Here is a 27,598-nt window from a genome sequence, read left to right on the forward strand (position 1 = left end):
ACCGCCCCAGCATGGCCTGGCAAGCGGTGCGTTCGTGCGCGTCTGGGATCCGAACCAGCGAACCCCAGGCAGCCGCAGTGGAGCGCACACACTTAACCGCTTGCGCCACCCTGCCGGCCCCTCGGTAGGTCCTTGAGGCCAAAATAATCTTTATTTTTCTTTCCAATTGCAGGAGAAAGAATTAAAGTCAGAAAATCTTATACTTTAATACAATGTCATAGTACTGCTGTGGAGGCCTATAAGACGAAACACCACCACCCCGAACAGCGCTACTTCCCCCATTTCATCCGTACTCCGGTCAACGGTCAACGTGCGCTGCCCACAGACGACCGAGCCCGGACGGCTCTAGGGCAGGATCGGCGCGAAACTCTCGCGAGAGCCTCCCGATCGCAGCGAGCCTTCGGGAGCACCAGTTCTCGTCTCCCAGCTCAGTGCGCGCGCAAGCTATCTCCTCCCCGCCGGCTTCCTCCGCTACCGCGGGAGGAGGAGAGGGCGGAACTTTTATCCATAGGAACGGATTTATGCAGTAGTGTTGCCGGCCGGCGTCAAGGCGAATACGGTGCCATCCTCTTCCTCTACCGTCGCCGCCGCGGAGCGGAGCCGAGCAGATCAGATTGAGGAGCGCGGTTACCGGGCGGGCTGGGTCTATGGTCGCTCCGCGGGCCACTCCGCCGGCTGGTGCTTTTTTATCAGGGCAGGCTGTGTCCCATGGCAGGGAACTTTTGGCAGAGCTCCCATTAGTAAGTGTGGCCTTCCGTCTTCTCGCCCGGGGCCGGCTCTTTCGGGGGCGCTGAGGACGGGCCTGCGACTCGGCTTGGCCTGGATCCCGGCCCCTGTCCCGACGCCGCGGGGTCTCTCGGGAGGCGGCGGCGGCCGGAAGCGGGATGCGCTCTTCTCTGGCGATTCCCCTCTCCCAGCCCCCTGGCCGGGTTTAGGGGGGAATGATCTGTGAGCGGGAAGCGGGGGGAGAGGGTTCAGTCTCCGAGGAAGGAAGGTTCGCGAGTTTAACTTCGGGTTCTCGGATTAGCTAGGCCTGGGGTGGGGGGGATGGGGTGGGGACAGGTATGGGAAGTGTGACACAGTCAGGACTGAGGCTGGCTCTTGTGGTTCGCTTTGGCCTGGGATCTCTTCAGGGGATCGGCATCGTCGTCCTTTGTCATTCCTCCTCTGTCTTGAGTGGATTTGATGTTATTCCGGGGAGAAGGGGGAGCCAGGCTTGTTCTCCCACTAACCGCTTTCTGCCACTACTTTATGCCTCGATGGAGTTTTAGGTTGGTAAGGTCTAGGGCAGGTGCTCTCAGAGTTTATCCATTTTGTTAGTCTGTGCCATATGTTTTATTTTGCAGTGACTTTGCCGATTTCTTTAACCTTTTTCATGAATAAGATATTGTTTCTGTCTAGCTCTTCCAGGAAGAGCTAGAGTAATATGAAAAACACTTGCCCCCTAAATGTATTTGTTTAATTAGGCAGGAAGATGGGTGATGGGACTAGTTGAACTTTGACCAGGCTTTCCTCTGTGCAGTTGAAAGGTGAACAAAATCTGAAGATGATACCTTAGTGTAAATAATTTTTAATGATAAGAGCATTAGTAACTGTAACTTAAATTTTGATTCTGTGAAGAAGACGGATTTCTGTTATTCTTTTTTTTTTAGCCCTTTGCACGAAAAAAAAACAGTGGGCTTGGAAACCTATTTTTAGAAAAGCAAGTTTTCCTTTTGCTCTAAAGCGATTCTGTGGAGAGGAAATGCTCTAGAAGCTTTACTTCTGATCATATTTTTATTTTACACTGTTTTCACTCACTGAAATATTTGCTTGGGCAAAATTAAAATACAGAAAATTTAGGTGATGGAGAAGAGAGATGCTGATAAACTTTGAAAGAAGCTGAGAGAATTAACAGGTAGCTAGCTGTTGGTTGTCAGAAGTTATAGCGGTATTCAACTTTCTAAAAAAAAATCCTGCCTCCCTTTTGATAAGTGTTTTCATTAGGCTTTCATTTACTGTTGGCATAATGAGAACACTTATCACAAGGGGGGCAGGATCTATTTTATAAAAGCAATTATTTTTTCACTTTTCAAATATAAAATTATTATAATATTAAATGTGGTTTTTTGAAACTGTCCTTGCCTCCCAATTCAAATAGTCCTGGAGGAAGGGGCCACTTTGCCCTACTCAGATCCCTTGCGAATCATGGAGCCCATGATCTGCAAAAGGTAACGAGTATGAAAGACAAGACAGTCAATTCTGGAAAAGCAAACAAACAAAAAGATTGTGAAAGCCATTGTTTTAGGTGATTTTGGTGAAAAGGGAAAATTGACTTGAAATATGCTGTATTTCATGGCTCCAAGTTGCACATTTTAACATTTCTGAAATCAGCATGGCAATTTTTTTTCTTAGTAACACATAAATAATGATGAATCTTAGAATTACAAGTCGTATTGGTTTTACCTTCCATACTATGTGAAATTTATATTTTTAAAAACATAAAATGACTGTAGAGATGAAATTAGTAATAATTCTGAAACAGAGTGAATCACAATATTTTCCACAAAGTTGAAGTAGAACACAGCACATTCTTTCACCAAGATGCAGTAAAACTAGAAGGGTGCTAAATACTTGCTGGTTGACTGAATGAATTAACAAACAGGTAACAAAGATAAAAACTACAAAACCAACTCTGGATACTTTATTGTATCAAAGAGGTAACTGAAAATACAGTTACATAATATCTAGGAACTAACATAATAAGATCAATATATATCCGTATCTATGGGATTATAGCTGGCGCCAAATTTAAGAAAATTAACATAACTGAGAAATCAACATAATTGAAAATTTAACTGAATAACTAAGAAAGAATAAAAATAAAACAAATATTCTACTTAAGAATATTGAAAAGGAAACAGTGAAATAAACCTAAGAAAAACAGAAAAAAAGACTTAATAAAGGTAACACTGATAGTAATGTATTAAAAGGAAAAAAAATTGTCAGAAGTTATAAAGAGCTGGTTCTTTGGAAGAGAAAACCAAAACAAGATGAAACTACTGCTAGCTGAATCAAGGTGAAAAGGAATGATACAAAAATACAAAGTTAGAGGGCCAGCCCGGTGGTGCAAGCGGTTGGGTGCTCGAGCTCTGCTGTGGCGGCCTTCGCCGGTTCGGATCCCGGGTGCGTACCAGCGTACCACTTGTTAAGCTATGCTGTGGCCGCGTCCCACATAAAGTAGAGGAAGATGGGCACGGATGTTAGCCCAGGGCCAGTCTTCCTGAGCAAAAAACAGGAGGATTGGCATCAGATGTTAGCTCAGGGCTGGTCTTCCTCACAAAAAAAAACAAAATTAGGAATGAGAAAAGTAAATAAACCCAGATGTACCTTTGGGTTGTTTCCATGGTAGTAAATTTGAAAGCCAAAACAACTTAAGAAAGTTACCAGAGGGATACTACTTAAAAAATGCTCTAGGCCCACATTATTTCAAGGATAAATTTTTTCTCAGTTTTCAGGCGAATCTGCTGTTGACATTGTTCCAGGTCACAGAGAAAGAAAGCTTTCCAGTTCTCTTTATGGTGCCATGATAACGCTGATAAAATCTAGCAAAGGTAGCACTAAAAACAGTCTCACTTTTGAATATTGATGCAAACATAAAATATTACCAAATGGAGTCCAGCGTTACATTAAAAGTATAAAAAAATGACAGTGATTTTATTGTAGAAGTATAGTCAATATTGGGAAATCTGTTAATAAACAGTGAAGGCACCAAGAAGACATGTAATAAAATTCAACATCTATTGACTAGAGCTTTTACTAAAACGTAAATAGGATGCTTTTGTAATGTGATAAAAACATACCAAAGCATTAAGAGATATTTGATGGTGAAACATTAGGAAACTTATGGTGCCTCTTGAACATTGTTCTGACTGTGCTACTCAGTGCAATTGATAGGAGAATGAGATATAAAAAGAATGACAAAATTATCAATATGTGGAGATAAAATTAACTAGAAAATTCAATTAATTGAAAAATTATTAGAAATAAAGGTTTAAAAAGGTGTACAGTTACAAAATGTAAAATAGAAAGCTTTCTTTTAAATGATTGATAGAAAAATATAATTTACAATAGCAATAGAAAATATAAAATACTCAAGAATAAACTTAAGAAATGTACAGAGCCTAATGGAAGAAAATTTTTAACGTCTGTAATAGAAGATAAAGACTTTACTAAATGAAGTTTGAATTCTAGCATTGTAAAGATATTATTTCTTCCTATCTTGATCTTTTAACTTAATGCAGTCCCAAACAAAATTTTGAATGGATTTCCTGTTTTGGGACTTGACTTAAGGATTCTAAAGTTCAGGTCGGTCTTAGAATAATAATTGTAATAGAATAGCCAGAAATTTCTGAAGAATAGCAGCAAGGGGGTATTTTCCATACCAGATTTTAATTATTTAATTTTATATGTTTTAAAATAGCATGGCATAGGAATAAGAAAAACAATTAAAAAATAGGAAATTATAAAGAGGATCCAAATATAATGATAGAATTATCCATCAGGAAATACTTTGGCAACATTTGGATAAGCATTTGACAAAACATTTAGCTGGATTCCTACTTTACATCCTGTACCAAAATAAATTCCAGATGGATCACAAATTGAAAGAACAAAGCCTGAAGGGTAGGTATTAGAAAACAAGTGAATATTTTTTTTATCATTTTGTGCCAGAGAACAAGCATAAAATCAAAGTAAAATATGGGTAGATTTGAATAAATGAGTGAGTCAGATTTCTGTATTACAAATGATTAAATATTGAGAGATCATGCTAAACTTGGGAAATGTTTGCAGCATATTTGACAGAGAAATGATTTATTATCCATGTATACAAATTTTAGATCAGAAGAATCTCTTAATCTTTAAGAGATGACCATCCCATGAGACAAATGGTCATATTAGAATTACAGTGTGCAAAAGAAGAACTATGTTTGGCCAATAAGGGCATGGAAAAATGTTTAACTTCAGGAGTAAATAAAAAAAAAAAAAACCACAGCTACTACTTTGACTTTAAGTTGTACAGTGTTTAAAAGATTGGCATTAACCCACAGGGTTAAATATTTTAGGATGCACTGATGTGCTGTTAATAGGAATGGAAATTGGTTTGACTTTTATGGAAGACAAACTGACAGTGTATACCCAAGTTACCAGCAAAACTGATCCATCAGTTCTACTTCTAGGAAATTATTCCAAATATATTATTACTCAAATATACAAGGATGAATTACAAAGATATTCATTAAAGCATTACTTGTAATAGTGAAAAAATGATAACCTACATGCCTCTCAATAGAGATTAACAAAATAAATAATGATCCATCCGTAATGCTGTGCAGCAATTTAAAAGGATGCTGAAGAACAAATTCATTGACATAAAAAGACTTCCAATACATACTGAGTGACAAAAGCATGTTGCAGAATACTTTTTTTGGGTCATGTCAATTTCATATCTCTGGTTAAAAATAGACTAGGCAGGAGGAGGAGGCAGTGTTATAAATTCTGAAACAGCTTTTAACATGATTGGAATTTATGAAGTAGGGAAATGAAATACTCTAGTTACTCATGAGCAACTGAGAAAAGATATACTTCATCAAATCTAAGGTGCCATCAATTGGTGCCAAATAATTTCACCATTATTTTATGTGTCACTAAGAAAGAATAAACATACTGTTAATTAAATTGCTAAGGCATCACTGTAAGATGTATCTTTTTTTAAAAAATTATTTTATTGAGGTGACATTGGTTTATAACACTGTAAATTTTATTTCAGCTTTTGTATAGACTGCATCGTATTCACCACCGAAAGTCTAGTTTCCACCCATCACTATACACATCTGCCTCTTTTGTGCCGCCCCCCTTTCCCCCCCCACCCCCTTCCCATCTGGTAACCACCAGTCTGTTCTCTGTAAGATGCATCTTGATATCAGAGTCTTAGAATCAGTGAAATACAGTATAATCTAGTAAGAGAGAGAGACTGAGAAAGAAGAGAAAAGATTAGAGCAGAATTTTTTTCAGGGCATGTATACATTTATTAGTGAGATAAGTCTTAGTGTCAAGAGTTGCAAGAAACGTGAAAAATACTGTCTTTCAAGGTTACTTGTATTTTGTACTTCTCAGAATGTTAACAACCCTTCAATTTCAGAATGTTTTTTGTTAGTTGATCTTCTATAGCATGTCTTAAAATCTTTGCTTCTTCTAGTTTGCAATGGATTTTGGATAAACAAGATCTGTTGAAGGAACGCCAAAAGGACTTAAAGTTTCTCTCAGAAGAAGAGTATTGGAAATTACAAATATTTTTTACAAATGGTAAACTTTTCTTTAATTGGTTGAAATGATACAGTTGGTTACCTCTGAAGTAAAATACTTTTTATAGTAATTTGTGATGAACTGTTTTAGTCCCTACTTAACATTTTTATTTACACATGTGTTGTTTTTACAGCTTACATCATTTGTCTTTCTTTTTAAGTGATCTAAATAAAGTCTTTTGTGAATCTTATATGTCAGAGACACTCAAGACCATTTGAAAGTGTTATCTCCCTAAGCCTTTATAATGCATTAGTAAACCCAGTTTAAGATTGGCTGAAGCAAAGTACTTTGATTCTTTGGATTGACATTCAGTGTTGGTCATTCCTGTCTTACAAGTTTGCTTTGGAGGGAAGGGGATTTAGAGTCAGCAGATCCTGGCTGTGCCACATGGTAGCTTTGTCACATGATCTTTCTAACCTTCAGTTCACCCTTCTGCAATCCTACTTCACTGTTGTTTTGAGGATTCATTATGGATTTTTTAAAATAAACTTTAAAGCAGTAATTATCATGAGTTTGATAGGTGTCTTGATATTTTCTTTTTATTCTTATTTATTCTAAAGATAATATGAAAAGCATTGAAAATAGTTAGAAGATGGAGGGGAAATATACCTATCATTCAACCTCCTTAATGCAAGAATAATTTTTCCTATGGGGCAATTTCTATTTGTTATTGTTTATGCATACCTATATATTTTTTTAACAAATTTGCAAATTCTTATACTAGACCACTGTGATCCAAGTAGAGCTTTATAGCATGTATAGGGTTTTCTCTTTGTTAAAAGTGAATATAGTCATGATTTAACCACATGGAAGTTATTGTTCAGTGTTAATATTATAATGATACCGGAAGATATATTTAAAACTTTATTATTTTCCTTTTAGTTATCCAAGCATTAGGTGAACATCTTAAATTAAGACAACAAGTTATTGCCACTGCTACAGTCTATTTCAAGAGATTCTATGCCAGGTAGGGCTGTTTTATTTTGGGACTATGTTATGCCTATTTGAAATTCTTACCTGATGTTGATGAACCTTAGTATAAATAAATCATGTGTTCGCCATAGAATTATCTTGTTTTTTTCCATGTGTTTTCTATATCAATGACATTTAACTTTATCATATTTTAGGTATTCTCTGAAAAGTATAGATCCTGTATTGATGGCTCCTACATGTGTGTTTTTGGCATCCAAAGTGGAGGTATGAAATAATTTTCTGTTCTTCATCAAAGTATAGTCCATGAGTGTTGGTTAATCTGTCCCAGTTTTCACATTACCTGTGTAAAAATAATAACAACAGATGGTGATTTATGCAAAATATTGAAATTTATACAAAATCAAATAAATATATACATATCTTTATTTTATGTATTCAGTTAACAAACATCTAGCACTTACTATGTACCAAAAGCTATTCTTAGTCCTTTTACAAGTATAACAGACTTAATCCTCATAACAAACTATGGGATATATAGTAGCAATATTCTCATGTTATAAATGAAGAAGCTGAGGCACAGAGAGATTAAGAAACTTGGCTAAGATCATAGAGCTGTTAAGTGACAGAGCTAGTATTTGAACCCTGGGTCTAGCTCCTAATCCCATGCTCTTAACTGCTTTGCTCTACTGCTTCTAAGACATTTATTGTTTGGCACTAAGTAGTCTTCATAAGTGCCGCAGCTTGTCTACTATAACCTGAGAATGTCCCTCTTCTCCCTATGCTTCCTATGCCCTACTGTCTTCCCTCCCTGCCTCCTCATGATTGGCTTGTCTACCAAGCCACAGGGAAAGCAAGGGGGAAAGCAAGGATTAGGGGTGGCTACTGCTATAGAGATTCTAACAAGGAATATTTTGGGTAGTGAGGGTAGAGAAATTAAGTGAGAGAGAGAGAGAAGAGAGATGGGAACTTGCAGGTGAGACCAAATCTCAGCTCAGCTTATTTACGTTTTCAGTAGTTTTGAGAGAGCTCAGCTAAAATTCAGACAATTATAGCAGATACTGACTGGTTTTCATAACTGATCAATGCAATCTTTAGTGTTATGAAACTTTTGTGTTATGCTTCAATTTTTGGATGGTGTCTTTAGAATAGTAATTTTATTTGTGAATATTGAATGTAATCTTAACCTAGTAAGTTTACATTCCTTTTGCTACTCGTTTTGTTTTAGCCATTATTTAGGATTATCCATGACATCTTTCCGAACTATTACCTAAAATGAGAGTTGACTGTATTAGAAATAATATTAGGAAAAGCTTTCTAGAGGTTTAAAGTTTTCTAATTTTAAGTGGTAGTTTAAGGAGGCAGATCCAGCTCTGTTGTTGTTAAGTTCTTTAAAGGAAGAGAAAATGTTTATAGAAGGCCTGTATTATGGAGTGGTTTCTCCAGATATTACCATGTAATTTTATGTAGCACAACCACTATGGGAAACCAAGACAAAATCTTTATAATCTTCTACTCTTGTGATTAACTTGGGCTTTTAATTTGTCTTGTTTGTTAAATATCTTTTGTTACATGATTTACTGAGTAGAACCCTGTTTTATGATTTACTGAGTGAAAATTTTCACTTTAAGAATTTTGGATAAAGAGTTATTCCTGGAAAAACATGTATTCTTTCATATTTGGTTATAGCATTATTTTCTTTTTATCTTTAACTATGACCAAATCTTTCTGTGTTTGTCTAGTTTTATGGGAATTGTATAGAAATGGCATTTAAGATGTCTCAGGCATTTAATTTTTAGTTTCAATTATTATGGTTTGAGGTTTAAATATAAATATATATGCACACACATGTATCCCCCCTCCACCGCCATACACACACACACACACACACATAGGATAAGGATGTAGGTTGAAGGTATTTGAATAGACTACTATTAGTTTAGTTTCTTTTGTTGGATAAGGAACCAATTCTTGATTTTTCTGTTTTAAAATGACATGAAGGTTTTAGGAATCTTATGAAGTTAATCAAATTAAATGAGACAGTATATGTCCATCATCTGATAAATTTTAGTTATTTTTACAACACTCGTATATTAAGTTCAAGGAGGAAATGGGAACTGACATTGGAAGTCTTATACTGTATCATCTTGTCTCCCTGTTCTGAAAAGAATTGTTTACATGGTCTTTTGAGTTCTTTTCGTGATATTAAAGTTTATCTTCTTCAGAGACTGAGTTGTTTTATTATTAAATGGCATGAAGTACCTGCACATTAGTCCAGGTTCAATTGAATAGGAAGCATACTTAATATTTATTCTTGCAATTAAGTGTAGACTCTAACAATCTTCTTGGAAACTAATTTGAGTACAGAAAACTGGCACTGTTACTTTAGGGCTTGGTTTCTAATGTGGTATCTTTCAGTGATATTAAAGTATAAAATTATTTAAACATTCGTCTTAAATTGTAGCAATTTTATGGAAAGGTAATGTATTTAGAGATTTCAGTACTTCATACCACAAGTAGGAAGAGATGAACAGACTATAAACATTGGGGGAATGTAGGAAATACTTGGTTTTGAATAGACCTCAGATACCCTTAGGTTCGTTGGGTTAACATGTACCTGATCTCATGTACTTTTCTTTCTCTAGGAATTTGGAGTAGTCTCAAATACAAGATTGATTTCTGCTGCTACTTCTGTATGTAAGTGCAAAAAGTATATCCTGCTTTAAGGTTGTGCTTCTAAAGAAAGCACCATAGGATGTAGATATTTTTCAGTTTATGAGTCCTCTGAGAGATTAGTCGGGTTTATTAACTCTCCTAAGGACACCTTTATGGCTACTGTATTATGGGTAAAAATAAAGTTAAAATAAAAAATTTTTTAAACACTGATAGTATTATCTCTAAGACATGATGTTTAATGTTAAAAATGGATAGTAACAATTGATCCAAAAACAACTCAGTGGCTCTTAATTTTATGATAAGGGTAAAGAAAAAATTCATTTCCCTACTTTACTATATTTTTTGCTTCCTAATGACCAGCCATTGTGTCAGTCTTGTGGATGGAATAAGCTATTTCTTTAGCAACTGTAATATATGTCTTTGATGGGAATTATGTATTTTACCTCCATATGGAAAAACATGGTGCAGAAAAAAATGCTGACTCTGTAGTCAGTAGACCTGATTCTTAGCCCCAGTTCTGTCTTTAAGCAGCAGCTGCATAACCTTGAGCAAGTTACTTTACGTTTTGGCCTTAGTTCTTTATCTAAAAAAATGGGGTTTAGCTGCCTGTGAGTCATGGTATTAAAGGAAATAACATTGTAAAGTAGCAGTTGTAAAGTATTGTACACAGGTATTAACATTATGCTGTGCTCCATCTTCATAGGTTAAGCAGAAAGCCATCACCTAACAAAAGATAATTCGGATTAATTTTTTTTTTCTTCTGTGATCTTACACAGAAGAAGCATAAGAAGGCTTTTTGTGGTTTTAAGTTTGTGAGCCTGACTGATTTTCCTATTTTGGGATCATTTCCCTTTCTGAGAAGAGTGTAATAATCTAATTCAATCTTTTCCATGTCATATCTTATTCTTTTAAAGATAGAAGAGTAGTAATCAGTTTTGCTGTAGACTTTAATATACCAAATATGTCACATTAATGAAGTATTGAGTTGCCCTCTGTAAAATCGAATTATTAAAAAATTGAAAAATGACTGGAAGGAAATCTACCAGAATGTTAGCAGTGCTCATCTCTGAGTAGTAGATTATAGGTGCCTTATTTTCTGCTTAGTCTGTTTTCCAAATTTTTTAGAAGGGTGTATATTTTTAAAAATGTAAAATAACGTATTACCGAGGTTCGTTTGTTTATATCTTTCATGCAAAGGCTTAAAGATATATTAATAAGAGTGTTTGGTTACCAATGAATAGGAAATTTTTATAGTAGACTATTTTATTTATTTCACAAATTGTATAGTGAATTATATAGGCCAGACAGCTTAGGTTTCAAATTTCAGCTCCAGTGCTTTCTACGTGATGAATTGAGCAAAATATGACCTCTCTATTTCTCAATTTCCTCATCTGCAAGATAAGGCTATTAATAATATCTATGTCATAGGGTTGTTATGAGGATCAAATGAGTTAAAATCAATACAGCTCTTAGAAGAGTGCTTCGCTCGGTGTATTAGTTTGCTAGGGCTGCCATAACAAAATGCCAGAGACTGGTTGGTTTAGACAACAGACATTTATTTTCTCAGTTTGGGAAGCTGGAAGGCCAAGATAAAGGTGTCAACAAATTGATTTCTCCTGAAGCCTCTCGCCCTGGCTTGCAGTTGGCTGCCTTCTTGCTGTATCCTCACATGGCCCTTTCTCTGTGCATGTGTACCCTTAGTGTCTCTTCCTCTTATAAGGACACCAGTCCTGTAGAATTAGGGCCCTACCCTTATGACCTCATTTAATCATTTATTTTATTTTATTTTTTGTGAGGAGGACTAGCCCTGAGCTAACATCCAATGCCAATCCTCCTCTTTTTTGCTGAGGAAGACTGGCCCTGGGCTAACATCCTTGCCCATCTTCCTCTACTTTATACAGGACGCCACCACAGCGTGGCTTAACAAGCGGTGTGTCAGTGCGTGCCCAGGATCAGAACCTGCGAACCCTGGGCCTCCGCAGCGGAGCTTGCGCTCTTAACAGCTGTGCCACCAGGCCAGGCCCTGACCTCATTTAATCTTAATTACCTCTTTAAAGGTCTTAGCTCCAAACACAGTAACACTGCAGGTTAGAGCTTCAACATGAATTTGTGAGTGGGGGAGACACAATTCAGTCCATAATACTCAGTAAATTTTAGTGGTACTATCATCATCAACAACAGCATGATTATCACTGGAAAACACCATACTGGATGCAGTGGTGGATACAAAGATAAACACAAGCAATTTAAGGGCAAGAAAATAAGACAGCATATACAAATATGAATACAGAAGAAAATAAGTGGTATAAGAGAGTTTCAGAGAATGCAGTGAATGTTTTGAGTGGGAAAAGATTATTTGTTATATGAATCCAGAAAGGCTTAAATAGAATTCAGTGAAGAAAGATAGAATTTGAACCTGGGGAAGTGTAGGGGAAAGACAGCCTAGGAACATTGAAGAGTTTGGTCAAAAATAGAGAAAGCTAATGAGTTATGTTAAGTGAATGATGAGTAAGGAAATAGGGGGGAAGAGCCTACCTGGCTAAGGCCAGATAATAGAGGGCCTCCAGTGAGGAATCTGTAGTTTGTTCTGTTGACAGTGGTGGTACCTTTGAAAGCTTTATTTTTCAAAAAGAGGGTGATGCCAGAATTGTGCATTAGGAAGGTGAATCTGGCAGAATTATGTAAGGTGAATTGGAGGAGAGTGTGAGTCGAAGTAGACAGACAAATTTTGACATTTTTCACATGTTACAACGTGGATGAATCTTGAAGACAGTATGATAAATGAAATAAGCCAGTCACAAAAAGATAAATACTGTATGATCCACTTATATGAGGTACCTAGTGTCATCAAATTAATAGAGATAGAAAGTAGAATGGTGGCTGCCAGGGGCTAGACGGACAAGGAAATGGGGAGTTATTGTTTAATGGGTACACAGTTTCAATTTTGCAAGATGAAACAAGTTCTGGAGATGAATTGTGGTGATGGTTGCACAACAGTGTGAATGTACTTAATACTACTGAACTGTATACTTAAAAATGGTTAAAGATGGTAAATTTTATGTAATGTGTATTTTTACCACAATTTAAAAACAACCAAAAAAAATCCTCTCTAAGAGAACTGTTTGGTGGTTACCAGGGCGAGGGGATTGAGGGTTGGGCACAAGGGGGGAAGGGATGCATTTATACGATGACTGACAATAATGTACAAGTAAAATTTCACAGTGTTATAGACGATGACATCAATAAAAAAAAAAACTCTCTGAAATAGTTTTATGTAAACTACAAACTGTAGTGAGTGCTGTCACCACAGGGTGCTGTGAGAAATAAAAGCTAAGAGGTTTAAGATGGAAAAGAATTTTTTTGAAGTTATTGAAGTAATCTAGGTGAGCACTAATGAAGGCTTAAAATAATGTTTTGGCAGCCAACAAGGAGAACCAGCAGGCTACATTTGAATGATAGAATCAGCAGGACTTTTGAAAAGAAAGGATTTAAGAAGAGTCAAAAATGATTTTTGAAGTTTCATGCCTGGACATTGAGGGGGTAAGGGTGGTACCAGAAGAGGAGAATAAGTGGGCTCTGAAAAGAATTATATTTAATCTTTGTTTCTAATACCATTCTCTAGTAAAAGGGTTCCTTGGAGAAATGGCTGCTTCTAGGACTGGAGCAGGAAATACACAAGATAGACCTGGAACATCTTATAGTGCCAAGGAAGTACTCAGAAAAAAAACACCCTACAGTAATGGGGATATGTCAGAGGGACACAAAAGCCAACTGAAAGAGCTCTCGATGGCCAAAGTTGGAAGAATTTTAGCAACAAAATTTAACAAGTATTGGATTATAACCCAAAGGATAAAATAAATATCCATGAGTCCACACTGATAGGAATAATAATTTATGTATCGAACTCCACCCTCAAGTAGGGGAAGCGTAAATTTCCCTTAGGCGTTGGCTTCCTTCTAATGTGTACATTATGAAAAGGGTGGGGGGAATAACTTTACAGTGGAGAAACCTGACAAACACTGCCTCAGTCAGGTGATTGAGGTTAATATCAACAGTGATAAATCACATGAATAGTACGTACCTTTGATGTGTTATAATGAAGTGGCGCTTCACCTCTGTGGTCTTCCTTCCAGCACCCCAAAACCCCAGTCTAATAAATATCAGACAAATTCCAGTGGAGCGTTAACCTACAAAATACTTGACCAGTACTCCTAAAAACTGTTAAAGTCATTAACAACAGGGAATGTCTGGAAAACTGTCACAGCCAAGCGGAATCTAAGGAGACATGACACGTAAATGTAATGCGGTATCCTGGAAGAGCCTGGAACAGAAAAACGATGTTAGGTTAAAAAGTAAGGAGATCTGAGTAAACTATGGATTTTAGTTAATAATAATTTATCTATATTGGTTCATAATAATAACAAATGTACTATACTAATGTAAGATGTTAATAATGGGAAACTAGGTGAGGGGGTATCTTAGTCTGCTTGAGTTGCTGTAACAAAATACCATAGACTGGGTGTCTTAAACAACAGAGATTTATTTCTTGCAGTTCTGGAGGCTGGGAAGTCCAAGATGAAAGTGCCTGCCTTGATCGGCCATGATTTGTTTCCTGGCTTGCAGACAGCCTCCTCCTCACATTGAGTTCTCCCATGGCAAAGAGAGAGAGATCTCTGGTGTCTCTTCCTCTTCTTATATGGACACTAATCCTATCATGGGGGCTCCACCTTCATGACCTCATGTAAACCTAATTAATTCCCAAAGGCCCCACTTCCAAATACCATCACAAGGGGTTCGACATACAAATTTTGGAGGACACAATGTTCAATCCATAATAGGGAGTAATGGGAACTCTCTGTATTATCTTCTCAGTTTTTTGTAAATTTAAAACTGTTCTATGGGCCGGCCCCGTGGCTTAGCACTTAAGTGCGTGCGCTCTGCTGCTGGCAGCCCGGGTTCAGATCCCGGGTGCGCACCAACGCACCACTTCTCTGGCCATGCTGAGGCCGCGTCCCACATACAGCGACTAGAAGGATGTGCAACTATGACATACAACTATCTACTGGGGCTTTGGGGGGAAAAAAATAAATAAATAAAATTATAAAACTGTTCTAGGGCCGGCCCCGTGGCTTAGTGGTTAAGTGCGCACGCTCCGCTGCTGGCAGCCTGGGTTTGGAACCCCGGGCGCGCACCGACGCACCGCTTCTCCGGCCATGCTGAGGCCTCGTCCTACATACAGCAGCTAGAAGGATGTGCAGCTATGACATACAACTATCTACTGGGGCTTTGGGGGGAAAAAAATAAATAAATAAAATCTAAAAAAAAAAAAAAACTTTAAAACTCTTCTAAAAAATAAAGTCTACTTGAAAAAGGAAGAGGAATATAATTTGGTAGAAGTTTTGTTTTTGTTTTTAAGGGACATTTGAGCATATTAGTAAGTGATGGAACAGATTTATTGGAGGAGGAATGGTTAAAGGTGAAAAAAAACGTAGGAACTATCAATTGAGTAGCTGAAAGCAATGCACAGTGGTGGGAGTAGCAACAGGGAAGAAGGATGCATTTTCCTCCAAGGAAGAAAAGGATTAGAAGATAGAAAATCAAAATGCAGAGCGATTTTATCATGGAATAGGAGAGAAGTTGACAGTATCAGGTAAATCTGATTTCAGTAGTTTAGGTGTCAAGTTCCAGGGGTTAGGGCTGTAGATTTGTTTTATGTACAGATAACTCTACCTTGTTGATGGTTACCATTATAAGTACCTGTTTTACTTGTGCGCTTTACATCTTGTTTACCTCAAAAAGATTTGTAAAACTCAGAAACCTTAATAGGTACGTTTTCAAATTAACTAAAGTAGGGGGAAAGGAAAGATTAAGCAAAAGTTTCCTAATATCAAGTTTAAATGGTTTACGTGTCAAATCTTGGCAGATGTTACCTATTTAAATTAGCTGTTAGAATACTCAACTGACAAAATAAAACTTTTTGAAAATACAGTACATAGAATAAATGAAATTCGTTTTAATCTCAGTGAGGTCACTTGGGCTTTGTACAAGTGGGAGGGATCACAGAACAGATCCTCTAGAACTTCTCAGTAGTCATTTGATTGAGTGAAATGTTGCATCATAATGACTTGAATGCAGTTTTCTCAAATAGTACTTAAATGTATACACTCAGACCATTTTGAGGAGATGGAGGATTGATAGGTAACAGTTTTTTTCATTTGTACTTTTTAGTGACTAAGAGTAGTAACTGTGTATGTATGTGTTTGTGTGCGGTATGAAAAAGGTCATAGAGACCTTTGCACATATATTCCTGCTTTTATTAAAACATCTTTTGATAAAGAAATACCTATTTATTATAAAAAGTTTAGAAAGAATTGATTAGTAAAAATGCTTATATTTCAGAGATAACTACTGTTAACATTTTTTGGTTGTATTATCTTTCCAATATTTATTTATATATATTTACAAATATATACATATGTATTTGTGAACACATATCTAATCCGTGTTCCTTCTGAGCTAAATTACTGAAGAATAGATCAATGCCGTTCTGAAGCTGGAAAATTTTTAGAGATGATAAAGTCAGTGATTTTTTTCTGGCCCTCTTATTTATTTTTTAAGTAGCAGAACCCTTTCTTAATATGTCAAATATGTAATTGAAACTCTCTAATTGTAATATAGATGGAGGCCTAGGGCTTCCTACCACTAAGTCTTTCCCCTCCCCTGAAAACAAAAAAAATCTGTGTCGCTAAGCGTCTCTAAGAGCTCCTACTAAAAATGGTTTAGCCCTACCTTTAATATTCTATACTGTGTTAAAGAAATTTTGGGTTAATTCACTTTCCCATTTTCTCAGTCTAAGTTGTTTTTTGTTTTCTGCAGTAAAAACTAGATTTTCATATGCCTTTCCAAAGGAATTTCCTTATAGGATGAACCATGTAAGTATATTGTATAAAATAAAACTACTTATCAAAGTTGTATATAAACTGTCTCCATTTTATATTAGAATAAACTGAATACTCTCCTAGAAATGGCAGTTTCACGTACTACAAGAACATAGACTTTAGTCTAAATTAAAGCTAAATTGCTTCTACCATTTAAAAAAAATACTTCATAGCAGTGGTTATCAACACTGGGTGCCCATTAAATCACCTTGGGAATTTTTAGATGTTGGGGCCTCTCTAAACCAACTAAATCATAATTTTCAGACTTGGTGCCCAGGCACTGGTAGTTCCTAAAAGCTCCCAGGTGATACTAATGTGCAGCTGTGGTTGAGAACTGCTATAATGGAACAGTATAAAAACCATATTTGAAATTTAAATTGTACTTTTTTGTTTCATTTTAGTATTCTTTTCTTTTACTGATTTACTGATAAGAATAACATTTTAAGTGGAGATAATTGCATTTTTGCATTTGTTGAGTGGAAAATGTTGCAAAACTGAAGTTTGTACAGGATATTTTAAATAAATAAGAATGCTTATATGATGCTGGCTTTTCCTTATAAGGATTAAAATGCTTTCTGATCATAATTGCATGCATTGTGTAATAGTAAAAAGTAATTTTTTTGCATATGTTCATTCTAATATAAGCTACTATGTTTTCCTTGATTTAAAAAAATTTTGGTAAAAATTTTTGATCAATTACTGTGATGTCTAAATTATTATGTTAGACTAAATAGATTCATTTAATTTGGTTTCATGTTGACATTTATAATCTTTTTTTAACAGATATTAGAATGTGAATTCTATCTTTTAGAATTAATGGTAAGTATATTTCTTCCTTGTGATTAATCAAGTAAAACTTATTTTCAAATTTAGTGAAGTTAGGAATTAAAGAAACGATCTGTAGGGAGGTGCACTTTAAAACCATCCAATGATACATGATGGTGAAATCATATTACCTAGTAGCATCATCACCTATATCCTCTTGGAAGCCTGTAAAGTAGTTTGTATATCCTACTTAGGATGGGAACATTTTTCTGTTCTATAGTAACTATAATAAAAAGATAACAAGCAAACCAGTCAGGGCATTAAACCACTGTAAATTATTTGCACAATTTGTGTATGTGTGTGGTGTTACTTAAAGACAGATTATGTCTTTGGCAGAATTCTGCTCCTCCATTGGGAATTACGGATTTGTAGGCTAATAAGAGGTTTCAGTGTGTTGCAGATGTGACACTTTGAGTCTCTAAGGGAATGGATGCTGACTGACTGCCAACCGATTTATCAAGGTATATTCAAGAGAGAGCACTGCCTTCACTGTTATAGTAGAGTTTAGGGCTGCCGTACTGCTCGCTTAAGAGATTAAGAGGGAAGCAAGCATGAGTTAGAGAAATACATTTTGAAATACACACTTACAAATCAGTTGGGTAATGATAAGGTTTTTGTGTTGTAATAAATCTGTTTTTATACATACACATTTTTTAAACTGTTTCTAGGATTGTTGCTTGATAGTGTATCATCCTTATAGACCTTTGCTCCAGTATGTGCAGGACATGGGCCAAGAAGACATGTTGCTTCCCCTTGCATGGTAATTAGAACAGAAGTTATTCATAGTGTAACATGTTATTAGCTAGGAAGGTTGACAACTAAACGTCAAGTTTAGTATTTTTAAAGTAACTAAACCGGTGCCCCCAAGATATTTTATGTTGAGCCAAATATCTGCTTGTTGAATTTTAATAACTATTGGTATAAATGCTAAAATGATAAGCATCTTTAAATTATCTATTTGATAACTTTCCATTAAAATTTGATTCTTATGAAAAACAGACTGTTTAGATAAAAATTAAGATATCTTTAATCAGAATACTTTTTGGTGATATTCAACATACATATTAATTCATTTGTATAATTTCTGGTTTCCTATCTGATTTTCTAATTTTTGAAAAATTAGGAAAATGTTTATTTTATATTATAATTTATTGTGAGGTTTTAAAACTTAACATATATTTAGCTGTAATTTTATTCATTAAAATATTCTTATTCATTGTCACATTCATGTATCCATCTTTTTCCCTTGATGTTTTCACCTTTGTATCTGTGCTTCAATAATATAAAAGCGAAATGTGTACAAAGATGGGAAATCTGGCCTTCTCTGGGGGGAAGTGTACAATCATGCGAGGTAGTTCTGCTTTCAGTAATAATATGATTTACATTTCTATAGGAGGATAGTGAATGATACCTACAGAACGGATCTTTGCCTACTGTATCCTCCTTTCATGATAGCTTTAGGTATGTAAGCGTGGTGTACCTTTATTAGTTAAATTGTTATAAACCTATTTAGGTCATCCTAAAAGAAATTTCACCCTATTGTACTTTATGTTTTTATGTTCCATGAAGTAATAGACTAATCCTTGCATGTGAACTTTCAATAATATGAACTGCAACTGTCACAAATCAGGATTATTGTCCCCCCACCCCCCTTTTTTGGTAAGTTTTTTTTTTTTAATCATTTAAAATAATTGTAACCAATGTCTGAATAGAACATTTTTGTTTGTTGAGGGAGAAAAGTTCAGAAGCAAGCCTGCTAATGTTAGTTGTAACTTATATAAAATAACTGAGCCTGTCTTTTGTTTCCTGAGCCCAATTAAGTCCCCAGAGGTTGAGTAAAGGAGCCTCTGTGGTCCTGAATGCCTTGCTGGAAGGAGAAGTTAGCTGCCATTCCACTATCTATGGAATGCAGTACTGTAATGGGTTAGAACACAGTCTTTGGAGTCAGATATTCCTAGGTTTAAATTTTGCTTCCTTTACAGTTGTGGGAAAATTATCTAATCTTTCTGAGTTTGTTTCCTTAATTGTAAAATGCAGGGGATACTAATAACTCCATACAGAGTTGTTACAAGAATTAAACGAGATATCTTGTAGAGCACCAAATAATGCCTACCATGTGTTAAACACTTGTTAGTTTGTTCTCTTTCTTTCTTCTGTTGATTTCCATGACTCTATTCTCTTGATTTTTCCCTCCCGTTCTTACCAGTCCAGACTTACTTTCTTTGGTTTCTCTTTTTTCAATTATTCCTTAAATGTTAATGTTTCTTAGCCTTCTTACATCAGGGGTGACAAATAGGTTATACCTATACTTTTGTAGTACTGGAGGCTCCCTGAAAACACTGTATTTGGAAGGATTCAGGAGTGGCTTCTGGGTTAAGTGAGAAAGAATGCTAGGATCTACATAGGTAGGAAGGAGGGAATAGCAGGCCATGTGCCACATCTTTGCCATCTCTGCTATCTTTGTTCTTCCTGGGTAGTCTCACTGAGGACTCTGGCTTCTAATATCTCTTATGTGGTGAAACATTTAAATTTCCTTATTTAACCAAGATCTTGCTCCTGAGCAGTTCTTCATACCCATCTGCCTTTTAGATAGCTCCACTTTGGCATCTCACTGGCACCTCAGACTCATGATCAGGACTGAACTCATCACTTTGCCCAAAAATATGCTCCTTTTAATGTCTTTGCTAGCTTGGCCAATTACATTAATTAATTACCTTATTTGGAAACCCAGCAGTTAGGCTCTTTATCTCCCTCAATACCTACATCTAGTTGGTAACCAATACCTAATGTGCCTTCCTCTCGATTGTCTCTTTCGTAATCTCATAGCCATCTTCTCATATCTATCCAGGTTACCATAGCAGTCTTTTTACTGGCCGTTTGGCCTCCAGCATCCCTGTTTTCAGAGAGCCAGTCTGTCCTCCACACTTGAGCTAGGCTAGTGGTTCTCAACCAGGGGTAATTTTGCTCCCCGGGAGATGTTTGGCAATGTCTTGTCACAAGTGGGGTGGGATGCCACTGGCACCTAGTGGGTCGAAGCCAGGGATGCTGCTAAGCATCCTACAGTGCACAAGGCAGTCTCAAAGAATTGTCCAACCTACAATGTCAATAGTGCCAAGGTTGAGAAACGCTGAGCTAGAAAGAGCTTTTTAAAAGGCAGAATTTGTCTCCCAATTAAAATCTTTCATTGCTCCTCCCAATTTCTGGATAAAATCCACAGCTTCTTTTTACCGTTTATATACCTACCATTCTCTGCTCCCACTCTCACCTTTTTTAAGACTTGGCTCAGATATCACCTCTTTAGTGACACCTTCCCCACCCCCAAACTCCCTACATTACCTCAGTCTGGGTTTAGGATGTCTCCTCTGTCTCCACTTTACTCTATGTGTGCCCCTGTCATGGCATTTTCCACTGTATTTTAATTACCTCTTATTATAATTTCAGTCTTTTGGCCTCTCAGTCCCTCCTGGACCTACACCCGACTTTATGGCTTCGTTTGACTGGGGGCAACCAGTATGTCAGTTCACATTTGAGTCGCTGTTTGCCTAGAATGTCATCCTTAGCAAAGTCATGTGGGTAACCAGACCAGGAAATACAGCTCTTAATAAGCTGGTGTGAGCCAGGCTGTTCAATAGGAATTACATTAGGCAAAGTTATGATATAGATTGTTGTCTTTGGGCTCTTTTATTATCTTTGTTAGTTTATAATGTATATAATTATATTGTATACAGTGCATTACATTTTTTTTCCAAGCTCTGTTTGTTTAAAAACGCTGAACTCTGTACGAGGGTGCCCAATTTTCGCCCAACTTGATCATGTGCCAATAACTTTAAAAAGCAGAGGCAACACTGCTTTTAATTGAAATATAAAAACAGTTAATATCATTGAAATTTATCAGCGTATTGATTGGCTGCTGCTGCTGTTGTTTTTTGGGGGTTTGCTTGGTCACACTGACTTGTGGGTGCATTTTGACCCCTACTTTGTACTGCTGTTCAGGGATCATTTCCCTGTTCTAATTCCCTCATTCGATTTTTTCCTCTCTAACGTGACCTGACTCTCAAGGCAACTGCACCGTGACTAGCGTACAGTGAGGAGCAGGAGATGTCAAGAACCTTAATATAGTCCAGTAATTTTTTTCTATCTATATCTATTAAATTGATGGGATTGTCAATGGAGCTATTATATGAATCTATATAATTTTTTAAAAAATATTGGAAAATACAATGAAAATTTTAACTGAAAATCTTATCTTTAGTTCTAAGTCGATACATTCCATGTTTTCAGTTAAACATGGGTCTTTGTCTCTCATTTTCTTTCCAGCTTGCCTACATGTAGCCTGTGTTGTACAGCAGAAAGATGCCAGGCAGTGGTTTGCTGAGCTTTCTGTCGATATGGAGAAGGTATTCTTTAAAATTCTCTTAGTTGAATATAAACTTGAACATTTTAAAGTTAACGTCATATTTACTTATCATGAGCCTAAAATCTAATGATGTCCACCAGTCTTAGAAGATTTTTGGTAAAAAAAAAAAAAGTTAAGAAACATGTCTGGTGAGACGAGTTGATGTTGACTATTTAGGTTGTATTTCTCTTTTCGGTTTAGGCTTAAACAGAAAGGTAAATTTTTGGCTTGATTGGTTGCAAAACAGCCTTCAATTTCTAGGATTATTTTAAAAGCTCCCTAGTGACTATTGTAATACTACTGTAAACTTCTGTAACACAGCTTGTCTGCTGGCAAAGTGGTTTTTGCCTTTTTTTGTACCTTTTCTGCTGAAATGTTGATAGGATTAGAATTAGTCCAAGGTTAGGTCTAACTCAGATGAGGAAGAAAGGGCTAATTTGGAAACTGGATATGACAGGCTCGTAGCTGCCAGTTTTTGAGCACCGTAACTTGTGTAGAGTAGTTAACAGAGAATCAAAACAGTGTCCATTGTGCACTACCTCTCATTAAATTGTTTGAAACAATTGGTATTAGAGGAGGGGACTTCATAGTGGCATACCGTATTTTGTTTTGGTTAAGATATCAGCAGATAGAAGGAAACCAACTGTAGAGATGGATAAGGATGGACAGAGCATATATATTAAAGGATGAGAGGCTTGGAGGAAAAGCCCAAATAGCAAGGTGGTAAAAATACTGCTCTCAGATTCATCAGGATTGTCTAATCTAACCTGAAGGACACAGACTCTGTCTTTACACTGTTTTCTGAGAGATGCCTAGTGTGTGATGTGTGTTCTTTATGTACTAAATGTTGCTTGACATTGCCACTAAGAACTTTTCAAATATTTACTTCTAGATTTTGGAAATAATCAGGGTTATTTTAAAACTATATGAGCAGTGGAAGAATTTCGATGAGAGAAAAGAGATGGCAACTATTCTTAGTAAGATGCCGAAACCAAAACCTCCTCCAAACAGGTACTTTGTAGACGTTAATTATCGATTTCATTTAATTATATAGTTTATACCCATTATCATATTTTTCCATATTTTGTTTTGTTTTCTTAAAATTTATTCTAAAACTTCATGACACGTTAATTTTTTTTTTAATTTATGACTTGATAGATTGAGAATGTCTCATTTAAAAAAATACGTTAATCTGATCACCTATTTAATAACTTTTCCTAATGCAATGGCAGGTCTATTACAGGTATCCCTCAACATATGGCTATATACTGTACATAAATTTAAACAACAGAATTAGGCGAGTTCATCTGAAATTCAGGGATAAAGAATTCTCTAGGAGTCCCATGTCTATTTATTTTTTTTTTTTTTTCCACTACTGGCTATTATCCTGTTTTATAAATTTCAGTAGCAGTTTTTAAAAACTTAGAAGATGATTGATCTGATATTATAAAAACAAATAAAGGATATTGGCTTTTGGGTGACTCGAAGATCCATGGCACACAGGAACATAATTTTGCTAAATAGGAATCAGTTGTGCTAAGAGGGCGTTTTTGTTGTGTTTTTTGTTTTTTTTTTTTAATAAGATCTATATATTTAGGTCAGTGGTTCTCAGTTCTCACTGTACATCAGATCTTTTGGAGTAAGGAGAAAAAGTCAGAAGGGAAATAAATGCTACCCATCTTAATCATTTATTAAGAAAAATAATTAAGTTATATGATATTAATGTAGATTTATAGATCTGATAAGTTAATGTTACTGTTTGGAAAAAATTAATACTTGACTTATACAAGGAGCTGTTTAAGGCAGTCATTCAAACAGCTGCCTTTGGATGCATTTTTTGCAGAAATTCCCTGAGTGATTCTTCACTAGTGGCAGGGCCTGAAGCTGCAAGATGATGATGGACAAGATAAGGCAGTAATCCTATTGCTACAGTTACTGGTATTTTCAGTTTTAGTTATTGTTTTAAAATATTCAGCATTTTCCAGAAAATTACCATATTTCTTTCTGACTTATAAAGGTTTTCTGTATTTACATATGATTTTATTATGCATTTGAACAACAATTTTTTTTGGAAGAACACTTCTTGATTTTCATAATTAGTAGGAATAAGATTTTATATGTAAGATTTAATTTTATAGGAAATTTGCTCAGAAGCAGCTCTGATCTCTATGTTGAGTGATACCTGTAATGACCATGATATCCCATACCCCAATTTAAATTTTTTGAGTGTATATAGACACTAACTTTCAGAATGTTTGTTATGTGTGGGGGCATTAAGTTACACAAGAATAAAAAAATAAAACCAAATGTTAGTCTTCTGTATTTTAATTTTTCCACATCTGTGTTACGATCAGGAATGTCTTTGTTTTATAGAGTTGTACCACAGAATAACTAACTTTAAAAATTAGTAGGCTTATCAGGGTGTTGAAAATGAGTCTTTTAATTAGTGTAAAATCTCTTTCTTCCCCACTTGAACAGTGAAGGAGAGCAGGGTCCAAATGGAAGTCAGAACTCTAGCTACAGCCAATCTTAAAACATTCCGAAGAATTCCATAGTGGACCAGTTGGAAATAAACCATTGGACAGATTTCAGTAATGCCTTCAATGGATCACAAATGAAAATGAATAGCTTGTTTCTGTCAAGCATATTGGGAAGTGATTTTATTTTTGCAAAATAAGTTTTTCCTTACTTAATTTGATTCTAGTACATAATTGATTAAATTCTCTTGATTATAAAAGTTTGGAAAGGTTCTAAGGGGACCTACAGACAGACATACATAGACATTTGAAAATTAATAGCTTTTGATTAGTATAATTTTTCTTAATTTGGATAATAGAAATTATAGCTTTTATTAAGCCAGGAAACATGAAGCATAATTTGTTTAAAATTCTCTTTGGTCATTGAAGGACCAAAAAAGGACATAAAAAGTCAAATATATGAGGGGTTTTTTCCCTCCTTAAGTTAAACTTAAAACTGTATTTAAGGAATCAAATCTTACAAAATCCTGGAAGATTTTGGTAATGATGTTGATAATTTCAGGGAAATTAATCAAGTACCTATTGATTTAAAAGTGTATTTTATTCAGTAGCTTGGGTATCTTGCCATGGAAGATACTAGCCCAGCCTAGCAGAAGAGTGCAATATGTATAGCATACTTTGACATTTTAAAAATTATATTAATTCCATAACCATTTTGAAGTGCTGGGCAAACTTTAAAAAAAATCTTACATGAAGTTATTTGAGTTAAATTCACAGTTAATCAGGCATTTTGAAAGCGAATTGGATAAAACACCTCATATGGTTGAAATCTGGTAACATTTTAATGTTTTTACTCTACTGTGAAAAGTTTTTTATATGACATACACACCCTAGTTTATTTTTGTGTCTTAGTGTGGATTTACAAATTTACTACAGGTATCCTGAGCCAGGAACACAATCAGGTTTCAGGCCGGTTTGATACTGGCTATTCTTAATTCTCATATGAGTGTAGGACTTCAGATTAAATGTTATGTCAGTGGGACTGTGCTGTCTGTGGAACTTAATAATCATTTTCTTCAGACTCAAAGGAGAGTGATAAATAAAATTTGGAGTCATAGGATATTGATGTACAATTTAAGGATTAAAGTTTTTTTATAAATCAATTGTGAACAATGGATTATTAAATTAAATGTTGACTTCCTAGTATAAAATTGCAAGAATAAAAGTAAATTCTCCAGCTATATTGGCTAGTGTCTTGAATTTATCTTTCTGGATCTGCCTTATGTTTTCTGAGAGTCCTTCTTCTTTTAGATAAGTATTAAAGCCTCCTACAGTTTGTCAAGTGGGTAATTTCAAATGGTTTATAAACAGACTTTGGGAGTTCTACTTCCCTGTGGAGAGTATCAGATAAGCTGGAAAGGGAGATTATAAACTCAGTACCAATGACAAATATAGGTCTCCTCGGCTTATGGGCAGGATAAGAAATAAGAAAAAGAGTTCTCAGGTCTGAAGGAATTAAGATTGGGCTTTGGTTGGAAGGGCAGAGTGATTATCACAGTCATTGACTTAACCCTAATTTTTCCTGTAAGGTTACTTATTTTTTTAAAAATTCTATTTTGAAAATTAATACATATACCTTGTAGTTTTGTTTACAGCCTCTTATTGTAGAAGATGTAAAGCAACGTGTACGAGGGTAGATAATATAGGGTAATGAACCCCATGTACCTATCACTCAGCTTCAGCAATTATCAATTCATGGCCAACTTCATTTCATCTAAACTCCTGCCTGCTTTCCCCAACATGCATATTATTTTGAAGCAAATCCAAGATATATCATTTCATCCATAATTATTTCAGTATGTATCCTTAAAAGATAATGGCTCTTTAAAAAAAAAAACCTGTAAAAATATTGTACATAAAAAAGAATTGGTCAAAATAATTTCATAATATCAAATACTCGGCATTCAAATTTTGAATTATTTCATAAATATCATAAAAACTTGTTAAATAATTCTAGTTAGGATCTAAATAAGGACCACACATTGCAATTCATTGATAAATCCTTTAAATCTTTTTAAATTCATGGATTCCTCAGTTTTGTTTTTAAAATTCCTCTTTTGGGTCTGCTTGTCTACTAAGAGTTTCTTGTCATACGGATTTTTGCTGATTGTATCCTTAAGTGCCATTTAACATGTTCCTTTCTCCTCTGTATTTTCTGTAAATGGTAATTGAATTTAAAGGCTTGGTCAGGTTCAGGTTCAACTTTTTTTTTTTATAGACTACTATATAAGATGTCTTTCATCAGGAGGTATATAATGGCTGGTTGTCTCTTTCTGTGATTTAGCAGCCATTGATGATGCATATTGTTTTTAAAAATCAAATACTACCATAGGCTGCACTGTTCAGTGATAGCCACTAGCCATATGTGGCTTTTGAACACTCAAAATGTGGCTAGTCTGAATTTAGATGTGCTGTAAATGTAAAAATACACGTTGGATTTCAAATACTTACACAAAACAAAAGAATGTAAAATATCTAAATAATTTGTTTATAATGATTACATGTTTTAAATGATTTTTTAGATACATAGGACTAAATAAAAAACTATTAAAATTAATTTCACTTCTTTTACTTTTTTAAATGTAAGAAAATTAAAAATTATGTCATGGCTTTCATTATAATTCCATTGAACAGTGCTGCTGTAAGACATAAAGGGCTCTGTCCCTTTCTCCCTGCCTCTCATTCCTGCTCGCCAGAGCAACTTTTAGTCATTTCTCTGCTGTTGTGTTACTTCCGCATTTCCAAGTAACAAGCTTATAATTATAGCATTTATGGAGCACTTACTATGTGACATGTATGTTCTAAGCTCTCCACATTACAAAGTCATTTAATTCTCAGAACAATCATTTTAGTGATGAGGAAACCCAAAACCAGAAAGTTAAGTAACTTACCCAGTCATAGGTCAAGTAAGTGACAAGAGCTTGGATTAGATTCAAATTCTTAAAACCCAG

General features: G+C 35.5%; 1 protein-coding gene across 4 annotated transcripts; it reads left to right on the plus strand.

Annotated features, from left to right (window-relative positions):
* Window positions 1–505: 505 nt before the first annotated feature.
* On the plus strand, window positions 506–25,830 carry CCNC (cyclin C). Of its 4 annotated transcripts, none has more exons than XM_058566576.1 (12): window positions 506–740; window positions 6,239–6,345; window positions 7,228–7,312; window positions 7,473–7,542; window positions 9,921–9,972; window positions 16,828–16,883; window positions 17,673–17,708; window positions 18,383–18,474; window positions 19,108–19,175; window positions 22,032–22,111; window positions 23,003–23,121; window positions 23,954–24,546. In XM_058566576.1, exons 1-12 carry the CDS (start codon window positions 709–711, stop codon window positions 24,003–24,005), a joined length of 849 nt encoding a protein of 282 aa, XP_058422559.1. In that variant the 5' UTR covers window positions 506–708; the 3' UTR covers window positions 24,006–24,546. The 4 variants fall into 4 exon arrangements, with proteins under 4 accessions (XP_058422559.1, XP_058422558.1, XP_058422560.1 ...); XM_058566575.1 differs by lacking the exon at window positions 23,954–24,546 and adding an exon at window positions 24,589–25,830 and having other exon boundaries at window positions 511–740; XM_058566574.1 differs by lacking the exon at window positions 506–740 and adding an exon at window positions 864–994 and having other exon boundaries at window positions 23,954–24,550.
* The last annotated feature ends 1,768 nt before the right edge of the window (window positions 25,831–27,598 follow it).

This window comes from Diceros bicornis, chromosome 23 (assembly GCF_020826845.1).
Source record: "Diceros bicornis minor isolate mBicDic1 chromosome 23, mDicBic1.mat.cur, whole genome shotgun sequence".
NCBI lineage: Eukaryota > Metazoa > Chordata > Mammalia > Perissodactyla > Rhinocerotidae > Diceros > Diceros bicornis.

Bases quoted from the DNA above. Each gene is read 5' to 3' on its own strand.
- CCNC (XM_058566574.1), top strand. From the start codon at position 942: ATGATCTGTGAGCGGGAAGCGGGGGGAGAGGGTTCAGTCTCCGAGGAA. The intron at 6,346-7,227 runs GTAAACTTTTCT...TTTTCCTTTTAG, and splicing joins ACAAATATTTTTTACAAATG to TTATCCAAGCATTAGGTGAA. The intron at 9,973-16,827 runs GTAAGTGCAAAA...TGTTTTCTGCAG, and splicing joins TTCTGCTGCTACTTCTGTAT to TAAAAACTAGATTTTCATAT.